We start from the raw sequence: 22,731 nt of genomic DNA, 5'->3' as shown, positions 1-22,731 counted from the left end.
GGCAACTACTGGCCGCGGCCTTCGAAGAGGCAACGTCGCAAGTAGGGTTGTAACACGGCCGCCTTTAACTCCAGGCCGCGGCCTTCGAACTGGCAACGTCGCAAGTGGTGTTGTAACAGCTGTTTTTGTTTGGAAGCAGCTAATGGTATTTATGTATTTACGAAAGATTGGTTACTGGACTATGACAATATTGACTCCACTTTAAATGTAGTTATATAGATTTTCAATTTATATTGTTTAGGTTTTCAATTCCGTATGTTTTATTTTCAATATTTTAATAAATTTATATTTAAATGAATTTTACGCAAATTAATGAGCTGGTGTCACCTGTCTTCCATTTTATCTTATGGGACGTCTGACACTAAAACGCCACTTGCGAATGTGACGTTGCCAATTCAACCAGGCCGTGGCCTGGAATTAAAGGTGGCCGTGGTCCCATATGACCGAAAACCATTGCTATGTTATCAAATTGTTTGTTACAATACAATACAGCAGACTACATAAATAATCCCGTGGTAAAAGCTCGCAAATTATAGGTCGTAAACCTATGTAATGTACAAAAATGTACCTATTTATTTTTTTTTTTTCAATGTCAATCACCATTTTACAAAATAATACATGAGAAATGACATACATGTAACAAGATGTATGTATGTCCCATTCTTTTCTTGTAGGCAGGAGGCGGCCGTGCCCTGGCCCTAACACTACTTATAACTTCACGGTTAGTTAATGTGCAATAATTGTAACTATTTAGGTGTGCCATTTGCTATTCCCATCATATTCTGACGTCACTCGGAATGCAAGCAAAAGATTAATTGATTGTAACTGTCAAATTAGTATATGTGTTTGTTTTGATTTTGTTGTTATTTTTTATTATTATAAAAACAATACCAATGAAATAAAAACAAATACATACTAATTTGACAATTACAATCAGGTGATCTTTTGTTTGCAATCCGAGTGACGCAGTGACGTCAGAATACGATGGGAGGAATAGCACACCTATGTTTTTCCTTCCACCATGGGCCCTAACACTACTTTTAACTTCACGGTTAGTTGTTAATGTAATGTGCAATAATTGTAACTATTGCAACTCTGTACTCTATGCGGTCACTCAATTTCATAAACGTCAAACACAATCCTGTCTTGACTTGACTGTTTTTTTTTATTATTTATTCTTCATTCAAAACAAAACAAAATTCCAGGTTATGTTATGTCTATGGTTAGGCCGTCAGGTAAAATTTTGTTTTTGTATTTATTTATTTTCGGCATTACCATTTTACAGCAATTAATAATATACTTTCATTTGCAAGAATGATAATTCTCAAGATAATTCTTATAGAATATTAGTTCATTTATGCTAAACGTAACTTAAGTTAGGCTAGGCAACGTATTGTCAGCGAAGATGACTTCTCGTTCTCACTCAGCATTCTAAAAATTAGTTTCACAAGTTTTTAATTCTGGCAATGTTATTTTTAAACGATCAGATTTTCAGGTTCGACTACATTTGGGTACAGTTTCTTAACTGGGCTATGCTAATATTGATTGAAACTATCGATTTGATTAGTAAACCTTCGTGCGATTTTTTCACCATCAGCAAGTTTGGTTGGTTAGGTTAGGTTATGATAGTTTAATTTTATAATAGATATATTTTAAAATATCGATTATTAATCAATATTTTCAATTCGATAGTTTCAATCAATATTAGCATAGCCCAGTTAAGAAACTGTAAGTTACCCCTACATTTTAAATTCATAATACCTACCCCTTTATAGTTCAAGTTTGAAAGTTCACTTCAAATGTTTATCTTATAGCCTATGTTGCCTTCTAAGCATAGGCTAGACGAAATTATTGTACTTAGGTTTTGGGTTAACCGTAACCCTCAAATACTAGAAAAGGCCTGGTATTTTTTCTAGTATTCGTGAGATAACCCATTTAAAACTACTGGTTTTGCTAAGATTTAAATTGATTTCCTACTGTATTTAAGTTACCTAGGCTAGAAGATTACCTTTTGAATTCCATTGATTGCAAAATAAATTCATTCATGTCAATTTGGTTAATGTTTTCAACCTCTTAACTTGTCAAGTTTAGGCCTATACAACTTTTTTCATAAAGTGCTATAATTTCATGTGTGCTAACTAAGTTAATTCATTTATTGAAACATGTTTAATAAAAAATATATATATAGCCTACATTAGTAAAACTACAATATATGTAACTCTCCCCGAATTAACATAGGCTTATATAGTAAGGGTATAAAGAACCAAAATCGGGACTGTCCTGACGGAATCGGAACGGGTGGCAACCCTGTGGCCCATATTGGAAAGCTAAAAAGAGGTGTCCTGTTTTCAAAACTTTTGTTGTACACAGCATACCTACTTTGACCAGCAAATATTTTTACCAAATAAGTTACGGTACAGGTTCCGCTGTCCATCTTTCAGATCTGTAAGTTAGCTTCCAACTGCAGACTTTTTTATGTAGCCGGTAGATCAAAACCTTACCGGAATGGACGAAGTCTTTCTCCGGTTTGGGGACAAACACATATAGGCTAGTTTAGGGACTTTGCCCTAGGCACCAGCACTAGAGATAGACACCACTTCAGTGTTCCGTACCATTGAGTATATCCTCTGTTTCTTACTTCTCTATGGTTAATCTAAATAATTTCATTATCTTAATTTATAATAGCTGGTAAGTTAGTTTTATTTTTTTATTTTATGATTATGAAACAAATGATTTTGATAAGGTAATACCGTATTCTTGTTTATTTACAGGAATAGTACAACCAAAATGAGTTCCAGTTTGACACCTGAACAACGGGCGAGAATTGAACAAAATCGAAGATTAGCTCTTGAAAAAAGAGCAGCAAGATTGGCAGCTCACTTATCACCTGAGAAAAGAGTCCAGTTACAATCATCAACTTTATCAACATCAGTGCCAAGTTTTAAAACACAACCTGTAAATTCATCAACTATAAATCAACATGCCACTCAAAACCTGAACAGCAATCTTAATCATAATGCGTCAAACGCTTCTAGTACCGTTGTTAAATCTTTCAAATTAAATCAACCAAACACTCCTGGCACACTTCAGAAAACCATGAATTCTGGTTTGTTTTACAAATACACTCCACCAGGTTCAAAATATCCTTCTCTGAATTTGACAAAATCAAACAAAACCACTGAGAACCCGCCACAGCTTAATCCCACAGTTTCTGGCTCATCTGTTTCCATCCCTGCTCCTGGGCCTAGGCCTCAAACAAGAGTAACCGGAGAATGCAGATTAGTGTCTAAGGAGAGGTTCACCGTGGATATCACGTTCCACCAGCATGCTATTGATATTTTCCGAACCATCAATGGGAAAGAGTATGGTAAGATTATACTTGAATTACTTATCTTTTAGTTGCAATGTATAGGCCTACCGGGGCTATTATTATCATACAAAAGTCACACTTTTACATGAGTGTTGTATTAAGTCTGTTCTTTTTATCATATGATTTATTTGTGTTTAAATATGTTTTGTTGTCAGATGATTTTTGTAAACATTGGTTTAGTTTGGAAATAGAGTTTGTTGAAGCAAGATGTGTGAATAATATTCTTGTAGAAGAAATAGAACATGGTGGCAGCTTAGTGGATTTTTTATCGAACAAAGTCTAAAACCACGCATGATGTCAAGTAAGGGCAGAACAAAACGAAATAGGCCTACTCGTAGGCAAAGGTATGAGGACATTGAGAACGATGCCCAAAGTGAATTCAACTACATGTCAGAAAGGGATTCTAGAAAGACTGAAGGTGAGTCACTAGGTTTTCCATTGGGACAGACAAACCGAGAAAATAATGCAGTAATGTGTACTCCTACTCCGATGATGAATCTGACGTTACCAACTGAGGAAATGCATCGAATGAGGGCTTCAGATGTGATTCGGGTTTGCAAAACCACATTTTCACGTTTTGGAATTCCTCAACGTGTTTATTCAGATAGTGGGACACAGTTTCACCATATTGACTCAAGTGAATTTAAATTGTTTGCAAAGGGGTTCTCCACATTCAGAAGTAGTCCCCACCACCATCAGGGAAATGGGGCAGCTGAAGCAGCTGTGAAAGTAGCAAAAGGGCTAATGAAGAAAAACAAGGATACATTTGAACTTGCCCTACTTTCTTATCGGACCTCACCTCTTGAAACCGGCTTTTCCCCATCTGAACTTATGTTTGGAAGGAAATTAAGAGACAATCTTCCATCTACTTCACTTACTTGTTACTTTGGTTGGAAATCCTGTGGAAAACAAGAATTTTCTTGAGAGGGAGAATAAGTACCAGAATAAGTACAAGATACAATTTGATAAACGACATGGAGCGAGTGGTTTAAGTGAATTAGAAGTTGGAAGCATGGTATGGCATGGCCCTTTTTTTGTTAACGATGTCTATTGTAACATATGTTATTTAATGACCAATAAAGATTTATGATTTATGGATCACAGATCTACGTCGACACGGTAAGGTAGTCAGGAAATTGAACGAACCACGTTCCTACCTTGTGGAAACTGACAAGAGAACCATTCGCCAAAACAGGAAGTTCTTAGTTCCTGCACCGTACTACGGAGGAGATGGCATTCTTTCAAACTGTTCATCCATGGTCCTTAATCGTCCATGCAACTCACGTGATCGTCCAGGAGCTGGCACAGTAACCCGTTACGGAAGGTTCATTAAGAAACCGAGGCGGTACTGAGGTTCATAAAGATGTTGACATCTTGAGGCGGGATGTTGTATTAAGTCTGTTCTTTTTATCATATGATTTATTTGTGTTTAAATATGTTTTGTTGTCAGATGATTTTTGTAAACATGTTTTTGTAAACATTGGTTTAGTTTGGAAATAGAGTTTGTTGAAGATGTGTGAATAATATTCTTGTATAAGAAATAGAACAATGAGTGTTACGGTCTGGATTTGATAAGTGTTGTAAATAAATCTGGCAGCTCTAGGCCAATGCAGCCTTGCTTGCCACAATGCATTTACTCTGTTAATTTTATTAAAGGCATTATAAGCATCAACTAATATCATGCACCATTCATTTTTATTGTCAAAGTTCTCATACATAACAGTTTGCATAAAATGTATTGCTCCCTCTATGCTTGATTTTAGGCCTCCACATAGTTGATTAGTACCTAAAACATGTTTGGTATCATCAGCAAATGCTACTATGCACTTAGCTACGATTCGCCTTAGGTATTTTCCAATTCCGATTGGTCTCAATCCGGGACATTTGTCAATGGCTATCAATCTATTTGCCATTAAGGCTCTTATTTTATACCAAAATATTATTTCTACATTTAATTTCATGGCTTTAAACTCAACCAAAAATATGTTATGTACAGACTTCTCTATTTTCTTTAACCCCTTGATGTAAATAAAAAATATGATTGGGATTTCTTCCATTTGTTTTGATTTTCTGTTAACAGAGAAAAAAGGTTTTCAAGAAACATGCTTGCCTATTAATGTATAGGAGAAGAAGGAAGTATATGAAGGCTGTCTGTTAAGTTAATCATGTCATCAGACACAAAATCTACCATTAGGGGCTTGAAGGTTAGGGGAAACATGTTTTTACAAAGGTGGTAACTATTCATTCAATAACATTTTGATAATATTTTCAGATTTCAAATCAAAACTTTGGACATTTCCTGTCACAGAGTATTTTAATTTGAAGAAAGCAGTGTCCGTGTTAACCCCTGATGTGATAATTGGAAACCTACCAAAATGTGTTATTGAGGTAAGCATACTTTTGTCAAATGCGTTAGTTTTGTCTGTATTTTCACTATGACGGAATAGAAAAATTGTCAGATATGAATGTAGATTTAAGAATTTGGGGGTTTTGAACGAAAGGAGATATCCTTGTGTTAATTAAATTATCTAAAGTTGTTCTTGACTTAAATAATTTAAATTGGTTGATCAATTTCTGTTGTAGTTAAAATATATCATTGACTGTGCAATATCCAAGATAAATACGGTATCTGAACCTGATGTAAAAATAAAGTAGTAGTAAATAAATATCTATCTAGGCCTATTGTAGACTTCCTATCATATTTAAAAAGCTTACGTTTTTTTTTTACCAATATGTTTTTCATGTCTGTTTCTGCTTGAGTTTGCTGATGTTCAGCACTATCATAGTATAAACTTATTCTTACTGACAAATCGGTCATGTTATCATCATAAAATTAGGCTAGTTGTAATTATCATTGTAGAATGTTTGTGATTGTGTTAGCAGAGTCTATGTAAATTATAATTTACTTCTATATAATCAACAAAATTGAAAGTTATCTATAGTCATTAGTGTTAACATTAACTTTTGTTTTTAATAAGACAAAAAAAAACTTGTTTTTCCTCATACTGCAGCAAACAGCCGTTTTTAATGCATGCATTGCGGGTCTAAAGTAGCATTTTTACTCTCTAGGTAGTAAAAAGCGTTTTTGGCCCCTAGGGAGTAAAAATTAGCTGTTATCAATTCAGTTGTGAATTTCAATTGTAAACGACCACATTTATCGAAAGTATGTATTGATTGTTTAATTGTAGCTTATTGTTAATAGTTTGACATATCGATAGTATAATGTCACTAACACTAACACAATCGTACGGAACAATTGAATCACTTACTAAACAGCTGATTGTTTCCATTAACAAATTAAATTGAAAACAAGTTAGAAGTTAGTTTTGAAAATTAAGGTAGTTTAGACTATTAAGTTGAAGTTAGTTTTGACAGGTTATCTTTGAATGAAAACGAATAAAACTATTTTAGTTTTGCAGGATAGTTTGTTGTCATGGTGCAATATGATAAAAATATAGTTCATCACACAGGCAAAAATTGTCTTTTCCACCCTCGCTCATTTTTCGTCCTCGGCTTTGCCTCGATCGTAAAACTTGAACTCGGGTAGAAAAGAGTCACTTTAGGCCCTAGTGATGAAATATACTATTAATTTAAACTTTAAAAGTGCTGTGGTATTTTTACAGACTTTCATCACAAAAGCAAAGAACTACCAGACGGATATTAGTAAAGTTGATATATCCAGGGTGGATTCCAAACTGAAGGATGCTATTTACCCTTTCCAAAAACAAGGGATTCAGTAAGTGCCTTGGTGTGATAACGTAGTTAATTCTATACAATCTTAAAATGCAATACTTTGACAAATATTTCACAATGTACAATCGGTATTTATTTGATATAGGCTAGTTGCCTCCTCACACATATTTGCTGTTTCTGTATTATTTTATAGTTTTTTACCTCCTAAACCCAAATACAGTAGACTCCCTCTAGTTCGGCCACCTTGGAATGTCACTGGCCGGACTACAAAATGGCCGGACTAAACGGATGTATTTTGGGCGGTTAAAATACTCCTTTTAAATTAGTAAAAAACACTAAAAAGTCAACAAATAGCATTATTTTATCATTCTTTTACGACATTATTTACCAAAATTAAGCTTCTGACATCTCTTTCTTGAATCGTCTAGTTTCCACCTATAGATACGTTATTATTGCAACACTGGACTGATTTTCCCTTATCAAAACACTCTAGAATGCAGAGTCTTTATTTCATTGTCACGTACGTATGTTTAGGTTTTTAATTCATTTTAGAAGACATTTTCCTAACAGTAAAACCGCATACAGAACACACGTATACTCACAACGTTCACACCCAAAAATAATCTAATACTGTACGGTAAAAAACTAAACACATGATACAAAATTTCCATCAAAACGCATTGCTTAATACAACCGTTTGGCGTAGGCAATATGCAAAGATGGTTCACCCATATAAGCACTTGTCAACCAAACTGATATAAATTGTTTAGGCCTACTTGTATTGTATATTGTAATTAGAAACTAACCATTCAAGTTGAATCCTGTCAAAGTTCATAAGCCCGTGTCGATGTGACTTGTCCACCTGAGAACGAACCGGACCATCCGGCGACCGATACATCCGAAGCCGATCTAGAAGGAGTCTACTGTATATGACTTTTTGAGGTTTTCCGTTGGCAGTAGACCTAATGGTGTCACTTCACTTAAATAGAATTACCGTTACTGTACTGCTAATGCTAAGTTAAGTGTGGGTGAGGGGAAGAGAGTTGTAGAGATGATGAGAAGAAGGAGAATATTGTTGATTTAAAACAATCAATGATTATAGAAACATTTCCAAGTGATTCTGTAGTCGATAATGTTTCCTCTAAAGAGAATCCCGTCTAATTATGGAGATATAGATGGACTGGTTACTGTTACATATTGTTCTTATCTAGTATCTAGTCATGTGAGAATGGACGGTTTGGCTTTATGCAAATTTTCGGCTGTATTAAGTTAAGTGTTTTAAGTTAGATTAGGAAGGTCAAGTTTAGGTTTTAATAAACAGAGTTGTTGGTTTTTGTTACCTCCAGACTGTTTATCTACAGTTAAAACACTGAGAAAAACACTGAAAAATAATTTTAAAATGCTCACCTTTACCAATCTACCAGTTTAAAACAATTTAAGTTCATTTCAAAGAATGAGAATCTCTGAGACAATAGTGGGACGCTGATTACTTTCCAAAGTCAACACAGCTGGTTTCAAATGTAAAGGAAACTGTGTTAGCAACATGTCCCAGGCAGTACGGGGGTACCAGTATAAATTATCTTATCTTTAAACAACAACTTGAAAGCAATAGTAATGAATCCCCTGTTTTATTCAATTAGTTTTGACTGTATCTTGTGATTTATTTTCTTCTGCAACCGTATTACCTGTAAACTTATAGGTTTGGGGTCACACGGGGAGGTAGATGTCTAGTTGCAGACGACATGGGTCTCGGAAAGAGCATTCAGGCACTCGGCATTGCTGACTACTACAGAGACAATTGGCCACTACTCATAGTCTGTCCTTCCTCTATGAGGTATGGTGAGTCGCCGCAGAATTTAACATTAATATTTCTTTGTTGTAATGGTCTGGTTTAATTGGATTGAGAAATAACTGACTTTGTAAAATTTTTGTATAATTTTTCAGTCAAGTTAAATGTGCTCTTAGCCTTGTCGGTAGGGTTTCACACGTAGGCATGAAAGGGATAGGCTCAATTGTTGGTATGTCTATACAATTTTGTGGGAGTTAAATGGACCTTGTCCCTTTAAAACATTCAGTGCGTTTTCCCTTGTAAAATTCCATCACTGACATTCAAACTTTTAAAAATGTGAACTCTGTAACTTGAACTTATTTGCCATGCAGTTATGAAATACTGTAACAATATTAACATGTTTTCTAGCAATTAACCCTTTCTGCGTTTCAATGAAGGTATATTTTTACATTCTCGTTACAGATACCAGTGGGAAGAAGAAGTTAGAGTGAGGCTGCCAAACTCTGTTCACCCTCATCAAATTTTTGTAATGACCACTGGGAAGGATGTTGTAGAAGGAGCAAGAGTTCTGATCTTGTCTTATGACCTTTTGGCCAAAAAGAAGGATTTGATCAAGGAAATGCAGTTTGGAGTAGTTATCATGGTAGATAATATTCATTGGCCTGTAACATTATTTGAACAATAATTATTTTAGGTTGCGGATCAATAATTGATACTCATACTTTGATACTTGATCATTAATTATTATCAATTATCTATTACTTGAGATTGGGACGCCACCTAGGTGCGTATTTTAACCCAAATATGAGTGAAGGATGAGTGTAGAATGGTGTGAGATGATCTGTGTAGTTTTGTTACTAACTTAGATCAGCTAGTTCATCAGTCAGGATCATTTATTTAAAGCCCAATGATAAGGAACCTGGGTCCAATTTCTTGTTTTTGTATGCTACAAATGTTTGTAAAATGTTGGTAATTTTTTAAAGTGTAATCAATTGTTTTTAAGTTTAACTAGAGAACCATTGCTGCTCCGCAGCGTTGAAATAAATATATAAAATATTTATATCATATTATAACACATTAATATAGGCTTTACGTTATTATTACTTACTTACTACTTACTGCTGTGGCCACTGGTACCCTAGATGGTACTTGGCCTCCCCAACACTCTGCCTCCATAGGTCTCTGCTTCTTGCATCTTCCTTCCTTCTCCCTAGCTTCCTCAGGTCTTTCTCCACTTGGTCGAACCATCTAAGTTTCGGTCTTCCAAGGGGTCTTCTACCTTCTGGGTTATTCCTCAAGATGTTCTCTGATAGGGAGTTGTCATCTTTTCTCAGAATAGGCCCTGCCCATCTCAGTCTTCTGCTCCGTACCTCAGCGACAATATCCGGATCCTTAAATAATTCTCTAAGTTCCCAATTATGTCTCGATCTCCATTGTCCATCCTCAAAAATCGGTCCGTACACTTTCCTCAAAATCTTGTTCTCAAATACAATAGCTTTCCTTTCTGATTTCTTGCTTAAGATCCAATTTTCTGAACCATACTAATAATAATAATAATAATAAACATACCATAATAATAATTTACGTTATTATTAAAAAAATAATTTTGAAATAATAGTTTGGTTCGTCTTTTTAGCAAAAAATACCAAGGCAGTTTCAGCCTTCAGTAGGTTCTTAGTAGTAATAAAACACAAAATTATATCGGGCGAAGCCGACGAACAGCTAGTATTATATAAATTAACAATTATTTCAGTAAAGAACTATGTAACTTTTAAAAATAATATTCAATTATGAATTAAAAGTTCCATATTTTTGTATGGCTATTTATGTAGTTTTCACAGAGATTGAAAATTTTCAATATTTAATATTTAGTTTTCATGACAATAAACAAGATGTTTCTTATAATATAGCATAACTGACTCCCGTGAAATCTGTGCTGTGAACGTGGAATGGAGAATAGTCATGGCACAGTTCAGAAGCCGATGGCTAAACAGATTAACACTTATAACACTACTTAAAAGTGTTAAAGGTTTTAACACTGTTGATTTCCAGGATGAGAGTCATATCATCAAAAGTGTCAAGACGCAGAGAGGCAAGGCCGCTCTGGAGGTTGCTGAGCATTGCCGGAGAGTCATCCTGTTGAGCGGAACTCCTGTTTTGTCTAGACCTCAGGAGCTGTACAACCAGATCAAGGCCATTGACCCCGCCGCATTCCCTTACTTGTAAGTAACTTTGAACATTTTGTCTTAATATACTTTTTTATGATAAAATGAGGTTGTTAGTTTCATTTAAGCATATGCCTGTCTGTAAACACCAAAAGTGAACAGACAGGCTTAGAACATATGAGGCAGCCCAAAATATGGTGACACTATCGATCTTTTCCCTGAACAAGACCCTAAACCGAACAGGGAGAAACAATTTAAGGGATTATAATGATAGTAACAGTATTAAAGTGTTATAATAGTTGTAAAGATTGGTTTTCACCCTACATTTTTTGTTATGTTTTATTAAAACTTGTGTTGGAGATTTATACATTACTAGCTGGCCCGACAGACGTCCTGTCCTATTGTGGTTTTATGTCACATGCTCGTACATTTTCAAGATGAGCTCGTTCGCATGGCTTAATCATGTCCTGGTTGAAGTTCGTTCGCTACGCTCACTCACCTTTAGGTTGCAAATTAGCTGTTCTCATAAATTAAAAAAAATATAGTGCTGCACCCTGTTGGTAAACCTATTAACTTTTTAATGTTATTGAACATCACAGAATCAGATAGTTTAGTTGAACCAGCTGTTAAGATTCTTTAATTCCATTAAATATGAGTACTCATAAGGTTAACATGGGAAACTCCAGAGCCACTGGGGCGGAGCCCTTTTGACGGATCTGCACCAAACTTCACACAAACCATCCTTGAATAATGCTTAATAATGCCTGAAAGTTTCATTACAATCTGTCGAGTGGTTTTGGAGTCCATAAAGGACAAACATACAAACATACATTGGATTTTATATATATAAGAAGAAGATAGTTTCAGTAAAAATTTGTTTCAGTAAGGAATTTGGCATAAGATATTGCAATGGAGTTCAAAATAAATTTGGCTGGGACTTTTCTGGCTCTAGCAACATGGAAGAGCTGAGAATACTTTTGGAAACAAGAATGATGATTAGAAGAATGAAGTCAGAAGTACTGAGTCAACTTCCTGGCAAAATCAGGTATGGAATTTTTTTGTAATTAGAGTAAACTCTCCAGACTATCTATAAAAAAAACAAAAAGTTATAATTTTATCATGTAGGCTACAGGAATTTACACATGCTCAACTGGCAAAGGACTTCAATAGTGGTTGATACCATGAATCAAAGGAATCTAATCGCAGAAACTAATTTATACTTTGCAGGGAACATCGATTTTCCTACACTTCGTTTTCAGCTGTTATGTTCAGGGTATTAGTCACATGAAAATTGCTAGAGTAGTGTGATGATGAAGTGAAGAATACTAAGGTGTCAGATTTGAACTGCAGTAGAGCCTCGCTAATCCGTCACTTACGGAACCGGGAGCATGGTTGGAACAGCAAGGTCGGATTATCAGAGGACTGTGTTTATTGAAATAAAAACATAGTATAACTGTATTTTCAACAGACCACGGATAACAGATAACCACGGTTAATCCAATATGACATAAAATAGTTATTTCCAACTCATAAACAACACCTAATACTAACTGTATGGAATGGACTTTAATGAGATAATTTGCATATTCCATCATAAAAATAATACAATTCATAGGCTATTGCACAATTATGATAATTATGTTATGAAATTAACCTTGGTTCAGTAATAAAAACTGTAACGTTTAAAATCACAGCTTTTTCAAACTTTTACTCAAACAAACAAATTGCCAAACGTTGTACAGCAAAATAAAGAACAGAACAATAGAAAGTCTAGTAAGCTACTGCTAGTCATACGCTACTGCTACGCTGTTTCAGGACAGAAGAATGTTGATAAAAACATTAGATAACACATAAAATAAAATAATAATAGTTGCCTACTTATAACATAACAACAGTCGTAAAATACACCGATAAAGAAAACAATGATATAAAAACGTTGCTTTTTTATCTTTGTTCTATTATTTCTTGAGTTTCTCTTCATTCACCCATTCAACAAGTTGCCATGGTTACTATTACTAATCACCCAGTCACAGGCTACTAAAGTTGTCATGATTACCAAATACCCAATCACAAAATGTTGTGACATAGCAAGCGCACAGCAGACAGATGTGTCATGTGTAGGCCTAAAGAACAGACGATTGTCAGTTCAAAGGAATAGCTCGACCTTGAAGCTTTGATCGACATTCCTTTGTTTTGCTTCTATTTTATTTTTGTTAAATGAACTGTGATTTTTCAAAAACAATAATGAGGGAGCCTACTTAATATTAATAACTAGCTGTGTGCCCGTTCTACGCACGGGGATCTTATAGTAGTCAGTTGAAACCTTCTTATATTAAGATTAAGAGCAGCATATTTGCAGATATGCTGGCAAAACTATTAGCCTATATATAAACCTTCGCAAATACAGTATCTGACAGTTCAAGCCAAAATAAATGCTTCGCAATTAAATGTCGCCCGGATCGTGTTGGTCCATATGTCCAATGATTAAACTTAAAAATGTTTTATAGATCCATGAAGCGTAGCCCTAAAGTAGGCCTATAATTGAAAGTTACTTTCCACATCGGTTAACTTAAACGTATTTAAAGTACTACCTCAACCTCGCCATTTAACACTTTATTCCGGTTGACATTTTCAGTATCAAAGGTGCTCTTGTCCATTCCGTGAAACACTGAGAAATAAGGACATTAATGCGTTACCAACATACAACAAAACAACACAATACAACAATCCAACAAAGGCCACGAACTATTGATACATAAACAATATAAAGGCGTAAACAATTCATGATGGTTTGCCCAACAAATGTTTTACTCAAATAGGTTATCATTTTCTTAGCATACCGGGTAAGCTAAGATTTGGAATCCAGACAGAAAAAGCAAAACTTATACAGAGTTAAGACATCACTTAAATTGAATACGGACGGCTCTAATAAATAAGGTGAAACACCAACGATATCTAATTTGTAAACTACCGGTTCTAAGGAAAAGAACCAGTACCTACGTAAGAACCTACCTAAGAATTACAGTAAATCGGACCAATTAAATACATTAATATCTAGCTTCGAGGTTATTGATCTCTTGCTTTTGGATTTTCTCGTAAAAAGTTATAGCGTAAACTTATCGGTGTCAGTTTGAAAAAAAAGCAACCTTACCCAAACAACTTTTTGTTATTTAATAGATTACGCATTCTCTAAACAATGATTAGTATATCTAACATTAGAAGGAAATGTGACGAAAATCACACAATGTTGGGGTTTTGGTCATTTGTAATTTTATTTTTTAAGTAGGTAGGCCATGTATTCTATGGAAAAGTACCGGTATCAAGGATCGTTGTCAAAAAGGTTGTTATGAATAAATATGTAGGCTTACGTACCCAAGATATGAGCTATGGGCCTATTGGCTGTATGGTCCAGCGATTGCATCACACGGTGAGTAGAAACAGAAAGTGACACATTGGAAAAGCGAGTTTAGCACTTCCTCTGTAAAACCTCTGTTACAATCACCCACTGCAGTTGTGATTTTTTACTTTACACTTTACACAATCACCATTGAAGCGCCGTCAATGAGTGGAAACCTTTTTTGTAAGCTATTGGCGACGATCATTTCAGTGTCACAGCCCTATACAACACTGATTCAAGGTCTTCTTCTTTCTGGTTGTCAAAACTCAAGAAACATTTTATACTCAAAGAATTTCTGGTTCCGATTTGGACGATGTCTAGTTATTTAATTTCATTTACGGTTACACTATTAGACTATATTATTGCACTTGCGATTAATTTAATCCGTTATGTAAGAAAAACGTTTTTAATCTCACTTGGTTGGGATTTGCTTTCAAAACGTGATTCGAAATAGTTGCGGTATTTGTAAACAGCATTTGTAAACATGTCATTGACAGCTAGAAAAAATAATCTTGATCCGAACAGCTGTTCATTATTTCATAGACGATTCTGTGATAAAAATTGAACGAAAATTTGACAAAAATCGCACAAAACTGCATTTTTGAACGTCCGTAATTTTATTTACAAAGTAGTGAGGCTATATTTAAATCACTAAAGACACTCTCGCCAATCCAGTGAATACATTAAAATGGCTTGGATCTTGATATGTACTCTGGTTTTCACGGAGAAGATTGCGTAAAATGCCATCTTGAGTGTTACAGACAAAGGGACAGACAGACAGACAGAAATTGAGATAAGACTCGTTTCTGCTTCTTTAATGTATAAAACGTAAAAATAACCTAAAAGTATATAATTCTGAGCAATGTACAGACAAAACTCTAATTTTATTTATATAGATGGGCAGACATGGTTAAATATACAACGAATTTCAACACACTAAACTAAAAAAAACACAATTTTAATTTATGAAGGTATTTTTCTTGGGCAATGAGGTTATGTTAGCAGAAGGCTATTGTGCTGGCGGCACGGTCGGACCAAGCGAGGAGTCGGACCATCGGAGGTCGGATTAGTGATGTTCTACTGTAGCTCGCCTCGCCAAGACGGGAGCTCATCAGTGACCTTATGGACAAGCCCTTACAAAAATTGTAAAATATTCTTATAGCGTAAAATAGAACACACAAAATAAAAAAAATTATAGTTTAAGTTAGAGGAAAATTGTTAATAACTATTTGGTTGAATAAAATACTATACTATTGTTTTTATAACTTTTGACTGGCATTTTTATGTTTTTGTATTTTTAACTTTCTACCATAGGCAAGTGATAACGTTGAACAGTAAATCGTTAAGTACAAAGAACAACGACTCGATGGACGCTTTTGCCCTGAAGCTGCAATCCTCAACGCTGAAGGGACGAGAACGTCACGGCTGTCTACTGCAGTACTTCTCAGAAACGGCCAAGACCAAAGCATCGGCTGTCTGGTATGTGTATTTTATAAACAGTAGATATAAAAAGCCTTAAACTCAGTAATAGAATAACCTCTTGGTAACAAGATACAAATGTAAATCCAATACTATAATATGAGTTACTATAGTAGTAATAGTATAGTACTATACAGGGTGATCAACTCAAGGAGGCCACCATTGGGATATCGGAAACGGTAAGAATTAGAGAAAACTTTAAATGGGGGACATTCCTTTATTTTTTGTGGCAGTTAAAAATATGATTTTATTTTTTCGAAATTCAGCCGCCATTTTCCAAAATGGCGGCCAACTTTGAAATTTCTTATGGAACACCCTATATTTTATGTTTTATGCTATATTTTATATTAAACAAGTAGGTTTATAGCGAAAATGCGAAGTGTAAATAAGTCAAAGAAGTCTTAATATTGCATCCACATACCAAAAAGACCATAAAATACACATTTTTCCACTTTTCAAGTTTGCCGCCATTTTGGAAAATGGCCGCCATTTTGGAAATAATAGAATTAATAGTTTTAACGAATTTTATGGTCTTTTTGGAATGTGGATGCAATTTTAAGACTTATTTGATTTATTTACTCTTCGCATTTTCGCTATAAACCTACTTGTTTAGGAGCTACATGATGTAAAATGTACACCGGAAGTCATTTTTCCATAGGCTGTAACTCCTAAACGAGTGGGTTTATCGAAAAAATGTCAAGAATAAAAAGGTTTTTAAATTGCCTGTTCTATCCGAAAACATGATAAAATATAGGGTTTTCCATAAGAAATTTCAAAGTTGGCCGCCATTTTGGAAAATGGCGGCTGAATTTCGAAAAAATAAAATCATATTTTTAACTGCCACAAAAAATAAAGGAATGTCCCCCATTTAAAGTTTTCTCTAATTCTTACCGTTTCCGATATCCCAATGGTGGCCTCCTTGAGTTGATCACCCTGTATAGTACTAGTTAATAACTATTTTAGAGTTAGTTATGACAGTTATATTTTAAAGAGTGATTGCTGCTACTCACTTGGTGCATTCTTGCTGTTAGGCCTACTCTAACAGAAAATTAACTGTATGTAATATTTAAAAAAACTTTTGCCGATGTCTATTGTAATACTTGTATTACTTAATGACAAATAAAGATCTTGAATCTTAAATGAACCTTTTTTAAAATGCTTTGTTTTTACTAACTTTTTTGAAAAGTGTCTGCAAGATTTTAAGAGAATGAAAATTGTTTTATTAGCAAAAAATTTATAGAATATCACAAACACAACTTGAACACGACATAAAATATTAAACATTTTTAATTGAATATGTATTTTTCAGCGAGTATATTGAAGACGTACTTCAAGATAATCGAAAATTCCTGTGTTTCGCTCATCACGGAGACATGTTGGAAGCCATTTGTCAAACACTTGAAAATAATAAGACGTGGTAAGTTGTGTTTTTAAATGCAAATTCCCAACTTTTAACTGCATTTTACATGTCGTTAGAGGATAAAAATTGTTTGTCTTGAATCAGTAGGCTTTATTTAACACAATTCACAATACATTTATAAGCTCGAGTTGAGTCAAGCAAATGAAGATTAACTATAATGATTACAAACAGTCAACATAAAAAAACAATTAACTAAGTAGAACATGTTCTCTGAATATTTTCTACCACATTTGTGAATAAACAAACACCATGGAAGACCTAAGTTCCACCGTTTTGTCAAAACCTAAGTAGTTTTGTCTGTGTTGATAACTGGCACGAGGCTGGTGGCCTGATCTAGTTTCTGCAGTCATCAATGATGTTTTATGAGCAAATCCTAGTTAAAGTAAAATAAGTAACTTGAGGCTTAAATAATATTCATAGATTATATTGATTGCAAGTATTATTTTTTTTTTATGAAAATTAAATCATCTTATTACCATTTAGAGTTTTTAGACAATCGAGAAACCAGGAACTGTAGGTGAATTTTGTATGGCCAGGAAACCATCTGTGAATGATTTGTAAATTGTTTTTAGGATAGGAAAGTGCTTTTAATGTGTTAAATAATGTGTGTTTAATGTGTTAGATAGGAAAGTGGCTAAATTAGCAGAATCCAATATGTCAGGACTTTCAACTAAAAAGTCTATCTTTCACTAAGTTTAAGTTGTCTGTTTACAATTGGTTGGTTGCAAGGCCATTTTACAAGCTCGATGAATTCTTTGTATTGCCTGTTGATATTCAATTTTAAATTCTGTCTGTCTGTGATATAGCCAAGGGCTGAGTTGTTTTATAAGTTATTTATCTGTCTGTTTGTTAGTATTGTCTTTAAATTTTATACTGTTTTCTTGCCCCTGCTATGTTTTTTTCTAACTTATTTTAAACACACTGCATGTATTGTATACACATTGCACCTGTTTTCATGTTTGCTCTAGTCTTTGCATACCTATAAATTTTATAAACTTCAGTATTTTATTTTTAAGATGACTGTGATACTTTTTGCATGTACTCTGCACTTGTTTATATTTTATTGTCTATATTTATTTTGCCTTATTGCCTGTAAACTTTAGGCTACTATTATGACGTTCATCCATTGCATGTGTTGTACATAGCGTTAACGATGAATAAAAATTCTTGATTCTTGATTCTATACTGTACATTTAACAGGTATATCCGTATTGACGGGTCAGTCAGTGCTGAGGAACGCAAACAGCTGTGTGACAAATTCCAGTATGAGGACAAGTGGATGGTGGCCGTCCTGTCAATCAAGGCTGCCAACACGGGCCTCACACTCACTGCCGCACAGATGGTCATCTTCGCAGAACTGTTCTGGAACCCAGGGGTAAGAGGATCTTCTTACAAGATCTTAGCTACCAAGAGATAGGTTTCGTCAAACACTTACTGTTGATTCGTAGTCTTATGGCAACGACCTTCATGAAACACTTCTATTCACTAACGTTTGGGCCTTAAAATAGGCTGCCGTTTTCAGGTTGCAGAAGTCAAGTCTGTCTTCTTTAACCTGACGATGACACTACATCGAGGCAAAAACATGGATTTTTTCACACAGTTGTTACCTGAAGACTATGAACTTCTAAGATGTTAGATGTTTCTAGAAACTGTTCAGTTTTAATTTTTCCCTTTCTATTTTATAAAAGAGAGATTCTTTAGTGACAAGAAATGACAAAGTGACTTACCAAGATTTGCCTGTTGTGGTTCAATCAGTTGTTTGATTTCTTACATTGCAACAACATTTTAGGTTTATGTTAATTAATTTGCTGTAACCTTGGTGGATTTTTATTCAGACCACCTTATCTAGAGTGAATATTTTCTAATAAAGAATTTGTATACTATATTTTTTCTGGTAATGAATATAGCTGAGTAGGTTATAGAGGACGTCGTCAATTCTGAAGGTTGCTTGTTGGATTCCAAATGGGGTGGATTCTGGACACAGATACCATTTGTCATTGGACTACATGTTTTGTTTCAGGATTTAGCGCAGGCTGAAGACAGAGTGCATCGTATAGGCCAAGAGGACTGTGTCGTTGTCAAGTACTTGATAGCTAGAGGTACGGCAGACGACTATCTCTGGCCTCTGGTACAGTCGAAGCTGGAAGTGCTGAATAGAGCTGGTCTGAGCAAAGACAGTTACATGGACGCTGATCATACGTGTTTGAAGGTTAGTCCTCTTAACATCCTCTCAGGTTATTTATTGCAATGGTAATTATATGTTTTTTTAAAAATTATTACTGTGGACATATGTCATCATGATAAGTGAAAAACAAAAGTTTTCATATCATTTCTAGATCTGGAATCAGATACAACTCAGGTTTATTACTATTATACTTATACTTATTACTCAAACATTCCATAAATCAAAACTTACGATAAGTCAAAGTAAACTGTCCTTATAGCTCGATATTTTAAAGGTTAACCACGTATTTTTTAATACACTCCGTATTTCAAAGTCCAAGCAGTGGTTTGGACCACTGCCAAGCACTGGTTGGCAGTGTTTGTTCGTTGCAAAAGCCGCAAAGCCTAGGTGTTTAAAAGCATCCAGTAATTCCCTGTAACTTAACTGTTAAAACAATGTTTGGGTGACAAATTGGTTCAATGAGTGACTAGTTATTATATTAAGAAAGATATGAAAAGCCAAAATTGTAAAATTATCTTATTCCTTGAAAATTCTTCCACAGCGCTAAAATTTGTCAAACGTGAAGCTTCAATTTTTGTGCCAAACACAATGTCAGAACTGCAGTTGCTTGACCAAAGCAAGGCATCATACAAAACTACAAAAGAAACCTTATGTATAAAAAAATAACATTTGTAATTGGAATGTTTTCTACTTTATTTTTCTTACCAATAAATCAAACCTCTTGATAATTAACATTTTATTTGCTTGACCATCCAATTTTGAATTATTAAGAGTCTACTATAACAACAACAGGTGGAAAGTACCTAAATGCAACACAATCAGTATGAAAACCCAACCAAAACTGAAAAATCAATAAAGAAAACCCACCCAGGTAATTATATAGCAGGCTAGTCAAAACAGAACATTAAGAAACAAGGAAAAGTAACTAGGCCAACACAATGGACATGTCCGCACAAGATAGTTGCTCAAGCGAGACTGTACTTGTACTAATTATTGTCTTTCTTTAACCACCTTAATGTCCAGGTAAAATCCCAGAGGTAGGTTTTTAATTTTAAGGACGATACCTTTCTAGTTTCTACTCTTATAATTTTCTGGCACTTGAAGTGGTACTTATAAAACAAGTAAACAACCACATCTTTCAGGGTTCACCAGAAAAGAAAGAGTCGCAGACAAAAATCAATGATTACTTTCAAAACGATGACGATGATGACGATGAAATGCTCCTAAGCATGATGGATGAAGTGGAGGGTGTTGTTGAAAAAAAAATAAAGCTTGGCTAGTATTTAAGACTGATCGAATTCTCGTAATTTACCATGTACCTGTGATATTGCAAAATAATATAAATAGCAGTTTTATACATACAATATACAACTTTACTCATCTTTTTCTACCTTGTCACCAAGACATTTGATACTGTACATTTTATTTCTGAAAGTAAGTTATTATCATTGTATTTAGTTATATCTGTTTTATTATTCCTTATAACTTATTAGTTCATTCAACGTCAAGTCAATAATTGAAAATACACCTAACCTAGTGGTTGTACATAAAGTTTGTGTGTGTAACATAAATGTTTCGGAATCTGATACTTGCCAGCGTTCTTAAACAGCCCCCATTAGAAATTAAATTGAGAGGAAATGTTAAAAAGATTCCTAAAACTGTATTTAACTGTTTTGAGATAATGCTCTTCTCTTTGGAATAGAATGATTAAAAATATATATCCAACCCATTTCAATGCTGTAGGTCTATTTTGTGATAATGTAACAAAATTATGATATTTTTTATAAATATTGATTGTATGATAAACCGTGTGAAACCTAATCATTCTTTGTAAACATATAAAATAGTTTTCTACACAATACATTGTGTCTTATTTTCCCTCCTACCGTAGCCTAGTTAGCACAATGTTGTTTGATCATGTATTGTAAATCAAATCAAAATCATGTTAATTTCAGGAAGTAAAATACATTGTTACAATACTTTGTCAGTAAAAGTTTTATAGTTATATGTGTGTATACTGACATAGTCATTAAATATGAAATGCCTCTCATATAGGCTACGGCCTGTGCGTGAGAGATTTCCGCTATCAGTAAATAAATATTAGAAATTGAAAAAAAAGATATTTATGTAACATGACGAGCAATCATGCATGTTAGTCCAGGTTTAACGGACCTAGTTTTATCTTTTTACAACAATAAAATGTTTACTACCTTTGACCTGAAGATTCTTAAGAAATGCATTGTTGATATGTTAAACAAATTGAAATTTTTATATTCCAGCTCCTTAAAATCTTGATCTATCAATCTTTATTTAAAAAAGATCCATCCAAGTTTTTAACAATAGTCAAGTTGAATCATTATAGTTCTTATGAGTTTTAATTATCAAGTCTGCCAAATAATTGAACTCCGATAACAACATACTCGCCATTCTACAATTGCACGATTGTGGCATTGTCATTATATGCCATAGATAAAAGGAGTAGACACCTTTAATCTAAGATCTAGCTAAGAATGAACGAGATTGTACTCATCGAACACTTCTGATCTTCTCTCTTGAATACCAATTATATTATTAGTTAATAAGTGATAGGCCTAAGAGAAGGCAGGTGCCATCCCAACAAATAATAGATTAAACCTGTCAGCAAATAATTATTGTTTTGCAGTAAGCGTACTTGTATTACGTGCCTAATAATAGCAAGCTGTTTTGTGTTGTTTGGTTAGAATACTGGTGTGCGGCAAAAAAAAAAAAAAAAAAAAAAAAAATTTTGTAGCAAAAGTAGATACAGCAATTAGCAACTTTCTGTGCTATAATCAGTGCAAGGTACTTGGCCTGGTAACTGTAAGAATACACTTTTCATGTTACAAAAATAATTTAAATATTTTCATTTCACCTAATTAAAATATAACCAGCTGACAAAAGTATTCATGTAAACAAATCTTTTCTAAGGATAAAATGGGAACTTTAAAAGCCACTGAGGCAGAGCCTTGATGGAATTTCATAAAATGACTTTTTATTGCAGACTTAGAGGTTGATTGGAACCACCATTCCAATTCCTGAGTTTTTATGGCTTGTAGTTTTTTAGATGTAGTGATCAGTGAGTGAGTGGTAAACATAATAGGTAAACATGGATACAAGTATACAGTGTAGAAAAATAGGATGTATCATCTCACTCCATTATACCATGGATTAAACATACTCAATTAGATTATACACTCACCTTGAATTCATGTTAA

At 34.2% G+C, this 22,731-nt stretch overlaps 1 protein-coding gene across 3 annotated transcripts; it reads left to right on the top strand.

Moving 5' to 3' along the window:
• The first annotated feature begins 1,200 nt into the window (after nt 1-1,200).
• LOC128990997 (SWI/SNF-related matrix-associated actin-dependent regulator of chromatin subfamily A-like protein 1) lies at nt 1,201-21,326 on the top strand. Of its 3 annotated transcripts, none has more exons than XM_054413690.1 (13): nt 1,201-1,222; nt 2,772-3,367; nt 5,643-5,758; nt 6,994-7,106; nt 8,763-8,897; nt 9,315-9,495; nt 10,905-11,074; nt 11,901-12,062; nt 15,729-15,893; nt 17,203-17,310; nt 18,514-18,688; nt 19,334-19,522; nt 20,641-21,326. In XM_054413690.1, exons 1-13 carry the CDS (start codon nt 1,209-1,211, stop codon nt 20,776-20,778), a joined length of 2,262 nt encoding a protein of 753 aa, XP_054269665.1. In that variant the 5' UTR covers nt 1,201-1,208; the 3' UTR covers nt 20,779-21,326. The 3 variants fall into 3 exon arrangements, with proteins under 3 accessions (XP_054269665.1, XP_054269666.1, XP_054269664.1); XM_054413691.1 differs by having other exon boundaries at nt 1,204-1,235; XM_054413689.1 differs by lacking the exon at nt 1,201-1,222 and adding an exon at nt 1,452-1,495.
• The last annotated feature ends 1,405 nt before the right edge of the window (nt 21,327-22,731 follow it).

Source organism: Macrosteles quadrilineatus, unplaced genomic scaffold (genome assembly GCF_028750875.1).
Source record: "Macrosteles quadrilineatus isolate MER2022 unplaced genomic scaffold, UCM_ALF_1.0 Scaffold_3__2_contigs__length_128488019, whole genome shotgun sequence".
NCBI classification, from domain to species: Eukaryota; Metazoa; Arthropoda; class Insecta; order Hemiptera; family Cicadellidae; genus Macrosteles; species Macrosteles quadrilineatus.
Note: the sequence above shows the minus strand (reverse complement) of the source record. Positions and strands in the feature narration are given on the sequence as shown.

What these genes read in the sequence shown, in the direction of transcription:
- LOC128990997 (XM_054413689.1), top strand. Translation starts at nt 1,467, where the DNA reads ATGTTATTTTTAAACGATCAGATTTTCAG. An exon ending in CTTGAAAATAATAAGACGTG is followed by an intron (nt 17,311 to 18,513) that starts GTAAGTTGTGTT and finishes TACATTTAACAG; the next exon opens with GTATATCCGTATTGACGGGT. An exon ending in CTGATCATACGTGTTTGAAG is followed by an intron (nt 19,523 to 20,640) that starts GTTAGTCCTCTT and finishes CACATCTTTCAG; the next exon opens with GGTTCACCAGAAAAGAAAGA.